Source organism: Nycticebus coucang, chromosome 1 (genome assembly GCF_027406575.1).
Source record: "Nycticebus coucang isolate mNycCou1 chromosome 1, mNycCou1.pri, whole genome shotgun sequence".
Classification (NCBI taxonomy): Eukaryota; Metazoa; Chordata; class Mammalia; order Primates; family Lorisidae; genus Nycticebus; species Nycticebus coucang.
In genome coordinates, this window is record NC_069780.1 from 145,481,615 (window position 1) to 145,495,211 (window position 13,597).

General features: G+C 35.4%; 1 protein-coding gene across 5 annotated transcripts in view; it reads right to left on the reverse strand.

The window, feature by feature from the left end:
* The window catches only part of IPO11 (importin 11), a 232,940-nt gene that overhangs the window by 182,500 nt on the left and 36,843 nt on the right, over positions 1-13,597 (reverse strand). For all 5 annotated transcript variants that reach the window (XM_053589979.1, XM_053590000.1, XM_053589989.1 and 2 more), the window contains exons 3-5: positions 12,365-12,465; positions 10,010-10,082; positions 7,752-7,955 (exon numbers count right to left, since the gene is read on the reverse strand). In XM_053589979.1, coding sequence (XP_053445954.1) covers positions 7,752-7,955; positions 10,010-10,082; positions 12,365-12,465 — 378 coding nt within the window. The remainder of the gene's footprint in view (positions 1-7,751; positions 7,956-10,009; positions 10,083-12,364; positions 12,466-13,597) is intronic.

Here is a 13,597-nt window from a genome sequence, read left to right on the forward strand (position 1 = left end):
AAAAAGGTTTTATATCAGTCATGTGACTCAACACAAATGCTACCTGCCCATAAACTACAGATGCCAAAACCTGCTTTGCCTGAACCTATCAATAAGGTATACAACCAACAAATGTAGATGGGACAGTCTATAAGACAACTATAGTTGTCAGAAAGTTTCAGTAAGTTGATGGCAATTTTTTTTTAAATAAAATGAATACTATTCTAAATTAACCGTTTTTAAGAGAGATTACAAAATGCTATGGAACCACCTTATTCATTTTTCTGACCCAAACTACCTGGGCTTCCTTGGTGGTTGAGTGGTCAGGATTTCAGCACTCTCAAACTACTTGTAAAAATGAATTTGATATAATGATCTAGAAAACTGGATAAAAATATTAAACAACATAAAATCACTATTTTTACTTCCTTGTATATGAGAAAAGTTAAAATGACCTTTTTTTTAATTTTTACAGATGAATACTGGAGAATTTAATAATAACATATCATACATCTTTAAATTACTTTAAAATAGCATAGAAAAAGAGTGATAAAGCAAAAACAGCAAAATGTTGACTGTTAAATCTGGATATACTGCTAAATGGTAGTTAATTTTTTTTGCTTTTCCCATATGTTTTAAAAATTTCACAGAGAAATTTTAAAAACACCTGTACATTCTTAACAGTAATAAGGCAGTTATTTTAGTAATTTTTTTCTTTAATACAAGGCTTAAAGATAAATTTGCCTCCGCTTAACTATAGCATACATATATTTCAAATTATCAGAATGTATAAGGCCAGAGGCTTTGATGGGTGCATGATCTACTCAAAAGCAATTTCCAGCAAAAGTATTAATGTCTCTCAACATTTATCTAAAATCTAATATTTATTATCCCTGAAAGACATTGTGAAAAACCTATAACATCTGTTACTTACTTTTTTTTTTTTTTTAAGTAAAAACTAATTTTCATTTTATTTTCAAAACCTGCCATTGATACATACACCTCAGGCCCAGGAAGTTCACTGTGGCCGTTTTCCAGGTCCCTAAGTTTTCTAGTCCTAGTAACAGCCACAAGACTGTCTTCACCTACCAGTGCCTACATACTGCTCCCAAGTTCCCAAAATGAAGGGTCTGACCTCCCGTCTGGGACCCTACCTTTGTTCACAGCTATAATCTCAGGCATCCAGTAAAGTGACTGCCACAAAGTAAGAATCAAAGTATTTATCAGATAAGTAGATGGACAGTACATATAAAGTACAAATCAGCACTATCTCAAAAGCAACTTATACATATTTTAGTGACAAGGTTTTTCAATTTTTATTTTTACTCCAGGCCCTATTCCTACCCAAACAAGAGAAGGATATGCACCATCTATACTCAAACTCTCCTCTGTCCAGCGCATAGCTCATTTCTTGGATCAAGCTGGGCACTTTGAACCTCTCCTACCTTAAAGCAACTTCCCAACGAAAAGTTCTTCTTTTCCTTTTATTAACGTAAGCCTAGACACATATGCACACCCCTAAATCCTCACATAAATGATTTCATAGCACAAATGACCTTTTAAAAATTAGAAGACTTTGGCCTTTTCCTCGTCACAACAATGGGGCCATTCACTGTGGCAAACATAATTTGCTCCGTGAACCTCTACCTTTCTCTTGCTCTATAAACATAGCTTTCTCTTCCTCAATAAACTTTGTTTCACACTTAAAGAAAAATATATATGAGTCATTTCTTTTTTTTTTTTTTGTAGAGACAGAGTCTCACTGTACCGCCCTCGGGTAGAGTGCCGTGGCGTCACACGGCTCACAGCAACCTCTAACTCTTGGGCTTACACGATTCTCTTGCCTCAGCCTCCCGAGCAGCTGGGACTACAGGCATGCGCCACAACGCCCAGCTATTTTTCTGTTGCAGTTTGGCCGGGGCTGGGTCCGAACCCACCACCCTCGGCATATGGGGCCGGCGTCCTACTCACTGAGCCACAAGCGCCGCCCGAGTCATTTCTTAAATAATGAACTTAGAAAGCCAATTTAAAATTTGTCAGGGCAAGAGACAAAATAATCAACATGGCATTTAGCGTAACAATTAAAATCAACCAAACAAAAGACAAAATAAGATCTATTACGTCTAGACAAAAACCTGCACATGAGTATCTACAGCAATCTTGTCCATAACTGCCAACACTTGGAAACAAGCAAGATGTCCTCCACTAAGTGAATGAATAAATTGTAGTACATTCAGACCAAGAAGTATTATTCAGAGCTAAGAAAAATGAGCAATAAAGCCACAAAAAGACAGGGAAAACTTAAGTGCACATTACTAACTAAAGAAGCCAATCTGAAGATTCCATGCTGTATCAATCCAACTTTGTGACAACCTGAAAAGGGCAAAACTATGAAGACAGTTAAAAATACTTGGAGTTGCCAGAATGTGTGAGTAAAGAGGAATGAATAGTTACATCATGGAGGATTTTTATGTCAGTGAGGCTACTGTGCATGATACTATAATAAAGGATGAGTGTCATTTTACATGTGCTCAAACCCACAGAACATACAAAACCAAGAGTGAATACTAATATGAACTACAGACCCTGGGTGACAATGGTGTGTCACTGTAGGTTCATTAGTGGTAGCAAATGTACCACTCTGGTGGGAGATGCTGATAACGTGGGAGCTATGCATGGGAAATCTCTGCGCCTTTTGCATATATCCTTATGGGAAATTTCTGAATCTTCTACTCAATACCACTACAAACCTAAAACCGCTCTCAGACTGTCTTAAAAAATGCTAAGATTCATATTTAAATTGTGTCATTCATAATAAGGATTTCCATCTCAAAACTTTAATGAAGCTTATAGAGATTAACCTAGATTAATAAAAATTATAAATTCCTAGAAGCAAACAACCTCAGAAGTGAAAAGAAATTTTAAAGAATCATAAAGTTCAAATCTCTTGCTCAAAATTCCAGTGCCACTCACTTCGAAGAAAGTCTTCAAAGGAAAATAGTTCTCCTAAGTATGAATCTATATTTCTAAAACCAAATAGAAAATAATCAACAGACAACCTACAGAATAGGAGAAAATATTCACAAACTACACATCTGACAAAGGGCTAATATTTGGAATCTACAAAGAATTTAAACAAAAAAAAAAAAACCCCATCAAAAAGCAAACAACATGAATAATTTTTTTCAAAAGATAGTCAAATGACAAGCAAACATGTGAAAATATGCTCAAAATCACTAATCATCAAGGAAATGCAAGTTAAAAATAATAAGAAACCACCTTACCCCTGTCAGAATAGCTATTATTAAAAAGTCAAAAACTACCAGCATGAGCAAAAGCGAGACCCATCTCTACAAAAAATAGAAAAAATTTAGCCAGACACGGGGGCACATACCTGTGGTCCCACCTACTTGGGTGTCTAAAGGAGGATAATTATTTGAGCTCAGGAGATTGAAGCTGCAGTGAGCTATGATGACCATGTCACTGCACTCTAGACCAAGCCACAGAGAAAAATCAGGTTTTAAAAAGGAAAAAAAAAGTCAAAAAACAATAGATATTGGCAAGTGCCCAGTGAAAAGGGGAACACTTATACATTGTTAGTGGTGATATAAATTAGTGCAACCTGTATGAAAAACACTATGAGAGACTTGTCAGACTGCTAAAAATAGACCTATCATTCAATCCAGCAATCCCACTACTGGGTATCTACCCAAAGGAAATGAAGCCATAACATCACAAAGACACAGGCACCCAAATGTTTATTATAGCACACACAATTCTCAATTATAAAGGTATGGAATCAACCTAATCAACCTAAGTGCCCATCACTTGTGATTGGATAAGGAAAATGTCATAGATTGATATATAATTTATACACACACACACACACACACACACACACACATATACATACACATCATGGAATACTATTCAGCCATAAAAAATAATGAAATAATGTCCTTTGCAGCAACTTGGGTAGAACTAGAAACCATTATCCTAACTAAAATGTCTCAGGAATGGAAAAATAGATACTACATTTATAAGTGGGAGTTAACTGAAAATTATATATAGTCATAAATCAGTGTAACAGACAATGAAAACTAAGAAAGGGGAAGGGTAGAAGACAAGTGAGGGGTAAAACCTACCTATCAGGCACTATGTCCACTATTCTGGTGACAGGTGCACTAAAAGCCCTGACTTGAGCATTATACAATTCATCCATGAAAATGCTATACCCCTAAATCTATTGAAATAAAAACAAGTGGAATATATTGCTTTCTAAAGATCTTTTTAGGTTTATGTACTTCATTTGCCACAGCATATATTTTTAAGGATTACACAGGGTAATGATAAGGTATTTTCTAGTCACTGTACCTAAAATTACATTCCCTGAAATTTCCTTACTTTCAGAGACTTTAGATTTTGATTTTAATGTAGTTAATGTCAATTTTTTTATATTCAGGCTCTTATGAAAATGCATACTGTTTTATAGGAAATGAATTCCTGTTGGTGTCATATCAAGCTCAATTTTGTTACTGCTCTCAACTGCTGATTCTGTTGATTTCTTATCTCTGAAAGAAATTTAATGTATTTTAATATGGATATAAAAATTGTTGGAAAAAAATTATTGGGACACATTGAGCAGCGGGTAGCAATTTTAAGTGCACCTTCCATCGCTCTGTCATACAACAGCTCAACTACGAGCTTATACTTTTTTATGTGGGAAACTAATTTGGTACTTTAAGATCATCTTGACATTACAGTAAATATATTTTTGAAAACAAGATTTTCTATGTTCTAGATTATTTAAATAGCTTTATAAATAAGCTTTTACCTTTATTAAATAGCCAAATTGCTCTTATATTAATAATAATACGTTCCATGGCTGGGCACAGTGGCTCATATCCGTAATTCCCACACTCAGAGAGGCCAAGGTGGGAGGATCCCTTGAGCTCAGGAGTTCAAGACCAGCCTGAGCAAGAGCAAGACCTCATCTCTACTTAAAATACAAAAAGTAGCCAAGCACTGTGGCAGATGCCTAGAGTCCCAGCTACTTGGGAGGCTGAAGTAGGAGGATTGCTTGAACCCAGGAGTTTGAGGTTGCTGTGAGCTAAGCAGAGGCCATGGCACACTAGCCAGGGCAACGGAGTAGGTCTCTACCTCAAAAAAATAAAATAGTAATAATGTTTTTGACATATGCTACCTTAGGTTAAACAAGATATCTTGTACCTCAAAACCCCATTAGACAGGATCCCCTTCCTAGTCCATAGCATAGTCTGTGTTTCCAGATTCAGCTACTCCAGTCCAAATAAATGGGACTAATGGCTTGGCGCCCGTAGCTCAGTGAGTAAGGGCGCCAGCCATATACACTGAGGCTGGCGCGTTCAAGCTCACCCTAGGCCTGCTAAACAACAACTCCAACCAAAAACTAGCCAGGCGTTGTGGCGGATGCCTGTAGTCCCAGCTACTTGGGAGGCTGAGGCAAGAGAATCACTTAAGCCCAAGAGATTGAGGTTGCTGTGAGCTGTGGTGTCACAGCACTCTACCAAGGGTGACATAGTGAAACTCCATCTCAAAAAAAAAAAAAAAAAGGCACTAATAGAAATTTTCCCTCAAGTGTCTTCAGCTTTGTATAATCTCCAAAAAATCCTGCTTACTGAGTTTTTGTATTACTACTACCACTCTAAAATCTAAGGTCTCTGAGAACAGGTGTTCTCTTCTACATTGCATTCATTTAGCAGTTACTAAGCACCAATAACTATGTATTCTCTTCTAGACCACAGCAATAAAAGCTACAGCATAGTGGACCTGTTTTTAAGTCAACAATTACCATCAGCATAATGTGATAAATGCTATGTTGGAAGAAAGTATAAGATGCCAGGTAGGCCTATATTTCATTCTATGTGGAGAAGAACTAGTCTCATACTACAAGAAAACTAAGCAAAAAGCTAACTCATACAAGCTACTCAGAATAACAGCCCTGATTAGACCTCAATTTTGTAAAAATTACCTAGGCTAAATATAAATTATACCTGAAAACCTAGGCAATGTATTAGCAAAGACAAAATGAGAACTCAGACATCTACAGATAAGTAAACTTTAGTGAAGAGTAACCGTAACCCAGAATCTTCTAAACATTTGATTTTGAGACTCTTCTCAACATAAAAGTAAGTCCCAGAGGTGAAAGGGTTTGGAGGGTTAGGATGAAGCTAAGGAAAATCAAAAAGAATCCCACAGAAAGATCTAAGTGGACAAACTGTCCATTTCCGGATAAAAATCAGGTAATAGTGACAAGGATTTGAAAATCAACCTTATGAACTTCAAAAAGAATTTCTCTTATTTTCAACATCCTCAGATGAACATAAGACTGGCTATTTAAACCTACTGGGTTAAAATAAAAATGAAGTAATGTGATTCTGGCTTAACTTTTGGTGTATTTAAGAATCACCTGAGGTTATAAATGCAGATTGCCAATTCCTGCACTCAAAGTGAGGATTCCCAAGGTGTGGCTCAGAAACCTCTCAGTCTGTGTGACAAATTGAAAACTAATGTTTTTAATATGGAAATCAGCTCAAACAGCTCTTCCCTCTCCCCTTTACCTAATCCAGTCTCAAAATAGAGGGACTTCATTGTGAATCCAGAATAAAACAGACTCTATAGTGACAAAAAGTTGGCCAACTCTTCACATAGAAACAGAAGCAGAGAGATAAAAGCAATATAAAATGAATCAAGCCAGCACAAGCATTTTCTTCTAGAACTCTTTTCCTAGAACTTGATCTTCACTGGGTTCCCTCCTTAGATCCTGTTCCTTTGATATGCTGCATACTCCTCACTAATTCCTTTCCACCTACACTAGGCTATCTCCTCCCTCTTAAAGAATGAAACATCTCTGATCATAGAAGAAAGCAGAGCATAGATCATAGTAGAAAGCAGAGTAGAAGTCAGAAGAAAGGGGACCTGGGAAAGGCTGTTTATGACCACATGCTAAATTGAGAAGCCCAATGAACTCTGAAAGCTCTCAGGGAAAAACCTGCTTATTGGGGAAAAGAAATAACAATAAACATAGTACACTTGCAAGAAGAAAAGCAAGACAAAAAAAAAAAATCCTTTTACAAACACTGTCACTCTATTTTTTCTGCAGAGAGTCATGGTTCAGAATATGGCTGAAACAGTTTTCTTGAGCCTGATCATGTGACCATACATGATTTCAAATTATACACCTTTAATTTCTCTGCAAGTATCAAAGGTAAGCAACAACAATGCTAACAGTACAACAATGCTAACTAGTACTATTATATGGTGTAATACAAAATATTAGATTGACATGAAAATAACTATTTTGAAAGGTCAAAAATAATCAAATACAAAAGCACCAAAAGCAAGCAAATATGGAAAGGAGTATCTTCTCAACAAGTGGAGCAAAAACACCTTATAAAGGGCACCACCTCCCAGTTTTGTTAGACTCCTTCCTATACCTGCCCTGCATTCCTCAATTACCTAGACTTGTCAACTCTTTCCCCACTTCACTATTCCCTTTACCACTGCTTCATTTAAGAGATTTATCATCATACCTGAACTACTCTATTGGCCTCAAAGTGATGTCTTTGCCTTCAGACTGGGTGGGCCCTATCAACCAATCTTCCTCATTGGCAATTCAGGGTAGTATCAAAAAGAATTCAAAATCCTTAAACAAAATATTAACAAAGTAAAACTAGTCATTTCTATGCAAATAGCAGTTTTCATAATCAAATTTAATTATGTTAATCACTTACATCATAAAATAATTTTCTATCAGCAGCAAGTCGTTTAGATGCCAGTGTCTTGGTAACATGATAGAAGGTAAGTAATGCTCTGTGCTGTCGGAGATCATCCTGGACTTTGACAGACTCTATAAGAGTGGGAATCAGTTCGGGCCACTGTCTGGGACAATCCAATCTAGCAACTTTTGCAATCAGCACTGCAATTTGAGTTGCAATCTAAAAAGAAACAATTATCAGAAGCATATGCAATCAGGCAATGAGTAAGGAATGCATTCATAGTAAAAAACTACCTTTTTGGTTAATTATACATTTAACAAAACTAAAATGTCACTGAACTGCTTAAGACAGTGGTTCTCTAAGTGTAGTACATGGACCCTTGGGGGGTCTAGAGCCCTTTTGTGGGTCTATGAAGTCCTCCTTTCCCAATTGCATGTCAGCATGAACTGGGTTTTCTTCATCTAACTTCCAGCAAAATAGTATACCACAAGAAAATGAAGAAGCAGATATGAAAATCTAGATGTCTTCTTTTAAATAGCCAGATACTAAAGAGATGGAAAAATGTAAAACAATAGCATCCTTCTCATTAATTCTTGTTTCAGAAATAGCTGTAATACTATTGCACATTTTTTAATGTGATTTATGTCAACAAGTATGGTTTTATTATTGTTTAATTAACTAATAATTTTAAATTTCTCAGTTTTAATTTCTTTTTTTTTTTTTTTGTAGAGACAGAGTCTCACTTTATGGCCCTCGGTGGAGTCTCACTTTATGGCCCACAGCTCACAGCAACCTCCAACTCCTGGGCTTAAGCGATTCTCTTGCCTCAGCCTCCCGAGTAGCTGGGACTACAGGTGCCCGCCACAACGCCCAGCTATTTTTGGTTGCAGTTTGGCCGGGGCCGGGTTTGAACCCGCCACCCTCGGTATATGGGGCCGGCGCTTTACTGACTGAACCACAGGCACCGCCCTCAGTTTTAATTTCTAATACAGTAAATATCACAGATATAGCCCTTTGAAGTCTTTCATTTTAGCCATATAAGGAAGTCCTGCAACCACAAAGTTTAAGAACCACTGACCAAAGAGTAGAAATGAATATCAAGTATTAGGTAATTGAATAGTATTTAAATAATGATATTTCTACAGATCAGTGATTCCCAAATGTTAGTTCACATAACAAGCAGTGGTTTACTTCTCCATCACCCAAATTTCTCAATCACTTCCCAACCACCTCCTGTCCCAGTGAGAGTAACTCTCTTCTTCACCATTATCCCTCATCTCCTCTGTCTAGGAAACGCAAAGCAGAGAAATGAGTTCATTTAAACAAGTCAAGATAAAATTGCATCAGAAATACTGCCAATACAGTGTACTTTAAGATTTGAGTTAAAAGAATCAAGTATAGTAAATTACCTTGGAAAAATTTAAGAATGTTTGCAACTAAATGCAAAACTTATTTTATTCTCGGAAGAAAAACTTCACTATAAGAGAAAGAAATAGTAAAACTGTATTATCTAAAAATCTACTATCTACCACAGAGTAACGGGAATTGAAAATGTGATGAATACAGGAAACCAACAAAAACCTGAAGCCATCCAGTAGATTTTGCTTTATAAGTGGCAGGAAAGATAATCCAAATATCAAAACTAATCTCTCTGCAGTAAAACTACAAATATAGCCATGTATCACTTAACAACAGAGATAATATTCTGAAAAATGTATCATCAGGCAATTCCATCACTGTGTGAGTGTCAGAGAAAGTAAAGTAATTGTATGTGCTATACTTGTATATGATTGGCAGTGCAATAGGCTTGTTTACACTGGTATCACCACAAACACATGAGTAACATGCTGCACTACGACATTAGGACACCTACAATGTCACTAGGCATTAGGAATTTTTCAGCTCCATTATACTCTGATGAGACCATCAGAGTACATGCACTCTACTGTTGACCAAAATGTCTTTTGGTGATGCAAGACTGTATATAGAGGTTTGCTTTAAATACTGGCTTGAAAACTATAAAATTGAAAGCATACAGGTATTCCTTAAAATGACTTCTGAGTTTTCAATAATAGCCAAATCTAGCCAAAATTCTTAACAACTACAACTGGATCTCAAAATTTTAAAAACCAAAAAAGAACTATTTATAAACATCCTAAATAAAAAGAGTGTAGTAAAATTTTATTTTTAATGCGAGGAAACAAAATTATTTTGAAAAAGAAGCAAAAATTAAGAGAAGAGAAATAATAATTAGAATCAATTTTCTCACTAACCTGGTTTATTGGTTCATTGAAGTTGGTGATAAGCCCTGCACGCAATGTAGTTTTCTCCTCCTCTGAGAGAGCACTGTAAAAAGATATGTTTATTATACAAAAGAATGCCACCTAATAATAAATGCAGGTGAGTGCCACTGTGAGTTTTAACAATAAAAAGCTTTTTTTTTGGCGGGGCTGGGTTTGAACCCACCACCTCTGGTATATGGGGCCAGCACCCTACTCCTTGAGCCACGGGGCGCTACCCATAAAAAGCTTTTTTAAACATGTGTAACTGATTCGTTTTGGTAAACCAATAGGATTATTTCCATTACTTATATGTATATATGGCACATTGAGTAAGTTACAAGCATAAAATTGCTTTACAAAGAATAAAAAGGAACAACAATAAATAAGACAAATCTGGATTAATCAATATGATATTTTGATGTTCACTTTTATTGATGTAAAAATAGTTGCCTCCCCCCATAATTAATGCCTAGCTAAAAGAAAGAAATCCATTTAAGTAAATTTTATTCTTCCACTGGCTTCTTTCATAAAAATTGAGTGAAATTATAGGGATTCAAAATTACAGAATATTTGGAATGGAAAACTTATTAGAAATCCACTTATTTAAAACCTTTCCTTTTACATTTCTGGAAAGAATAAACACAATACTAGTAACGTGAATGCATATGAAAAAGAAAGCTAAAGGACAGAGGTGAAGAATATTCACTGTGTAAGATCGTATACATGATGAGTTCTGAATATGAATTTATTGTTTATTTTAAAATTAAATTTTAAAGCCTCATTTTAAGGTTTCCATCGTGGTTATCATGGAGTAGCTGGCATGGGGCAAATCATCCAGCTATAAAAGATCAGCTATGAAAGTTGTATTTGATTGCACTCTAACCAGGATGATAGAACAAGACCCTGTCTCAGAAAACATGGGAAAAAAAAAGTTCAATTACTAATCTGCCATCTTGCTCCTTTTCTAAGAACATTCACCTCCTTTTCAGCTTTGATCTCAATTTATACTAAAAGAAAGAGCTTGATACTTATCTAATACTATCTGATTTTTCCTCTAACATTTTTAATTTAAGCTAAATTTCAGTTTTTAATTCTTTATGTCAAAGTACAATCAGAAATATTTAATCACACTCCCCATTCAAAACAGTCATTTATAACTCTTATTGATTATTCTTTTTATAATCAATAAAAGTAAATGGATTTTAAGAAACATGTAAAATGTAATTGGATAGAACAATAAAAAACTTTGTATTGCTGGGTACTACTGGGTACATTTTCTATAATCCAATAATATACAATTTCTCATCATAAACTACTTCATTTTTCCCCAAATCACAAATTAATCCTTAAAAAAAAGATGAGATGGGTTTGCTTTACACCATAGTATTCTACATGCAGCCTAAAAATACTCTACTTGCTTCCATTATTACTCAAGGACATGTTTTATATGCACCTTATAGTGTAATACTTACACAAGTGTTTTTAGAAAGGTTTTATGAATATGAGAATTTGCAGAGCTTGAGTGCCATCTACTGGAAACAAAGATTACATTACTTCTTCAGCAATACAGTTCACTACTGTATTTCTATCAAGCAAGTAACTGCCAGGGTCGTGTTTATACTACCTTTCCATCAAATAAATAACATGTATTGTAAACAACTATTAAGTGAAACCTGCTGATTTAACTACCTGCATAGCCATTACAAGTGAATATAAAGAGATTACAAATGTATACTACCCCATTCCCAAAAGAGGCAAGAATGTGTAAGACTCAGGAATTAATATCCTGCTGGTTCAGAAAAGACCAGGGATTTCCTTCTGAATTTTTTTTTTCTAAGTCCTAACCTAAGGTCTCACTATGTTGCCCAGGATGGCCTTAAACTCCTGTCCTAGAGCAATCCTCCTGCCTCAGGCTTCAGAGTAGCTGGGACTGTCTACAGACAACGCCACCACACCAGACTTACACTTCTTTTAAAGAAAAAAAAAAAAAAAAGCATTTTTTTCCAACATGGTTCACTCACATTGAAAAGGCCAACATGACACACAAACAAACAAAAAAATCCATGAAGAAAAACAGTAACAGAGCCATTGATGAGCAATTAACTATATAGAACACTTGTCTTTTTCAGTAGCTAACACACTTATTTTGGAGTTTTTTCTTTTAAATATCAAATACTTCACAAATTTCCATGTTAGTCATGTACAGGGATCCTATTATCTCTGTATTGAATTTAGGAATATGTGCTACAAAAGTAAATAATAGCACATTCTGTTACATAAATGGGTACATTCTTAAACTTTCTTGAATTCAGAAAGGGATACTGAGGAGGGAGCAACAGAACTTACTGAGGTGCTACACGTCTCCAGTAGCGATCAATTCCATGTTTAAAATATAGAACAGCAAGCCACCTTACATTTATATCCAGTGTGTGATTTGTGAAAATATTCTGTAAATAAAAAACATAACATTAGAATGAACATGTAAAAAGTGAAAAGTATGATTAACATACCCACAGTAGGTTGGGCCCAGTGGTTCATGCCTATAATTCTAGCACTCTGGGAGGCTGAGGCAGGTGAGTAGCCTAAGGTCAGGAGTGTAAGACAGCCTGAGCAAGAGCAAGACCCCATCTCTAAAAATAGCTGGGAGTTATGTTAACTGTTTAAGCTGAGTAAAGAATATGGTGGGTGCCTTATAGTCCCTGGCATTTGGGAGGCTGAGACAAGAGGATCACTTGAGCCCAAGAATTTGAGGTTGCTGTGAGCAATGATGGCACAGCACTCTAACAGGACAAGAAAGACTCTGTCTCAAAAAAATATATATATATACACACACACAGTAAAGTATAGATAGATCATTCAATTAAATGTTTAACTTTTGTCGCTATATCATATTAATATTTTCTAAATATAATATGTATAGTTCTACAATTCACATAAGAATTCATACCTGCTCAGTAGTATGTTAACTATTTAAGCTGAGTGAAGAATATGTGGAAATTCAATTGTACTATTCTTTTAGGTATGTTTGAAAATTTTCCTAGTGAAGTAAATCTAGAAACAAGCAAATCTAATTATCATCAGCCTGTTTCAAACGAATACCATAACCTTACACACACCCAACAAAATAAATAACTTCTAAATTAAAAAAGAAAAAGAGGACCCAATATAGATTAAAAGATTTCTAAGGAGTCAAAGTGCCTAGGTTGTTAATACATGCTATGAAATAAACAACCTATTTCATAGTATCCTTCTTATCAGAACAATTATACTTACAAATAAGTTCAATAGGTGAACATTTTTAAGTGATAGAAAGCCAGGTGTGATATGAAAAATTTCATCTCAAAATTAACCATTACCCCAAAAATTTATTCACTATTTTAATCCAATTAATGATACTAACCCACACAAGCCCCCACTATACACAATAATGAGAGATCATAAAAAAATAACTATGCAAGCTAAATCATTCAACATGATCTTAATATCCAAGGGGAAAATTGCAATTGCTCTGTGACCTTTAAAAGTTTTAGTCATGGGCCAGATGCAGTGGCTCAAGACTGTAATCCTAACACTCTGGGA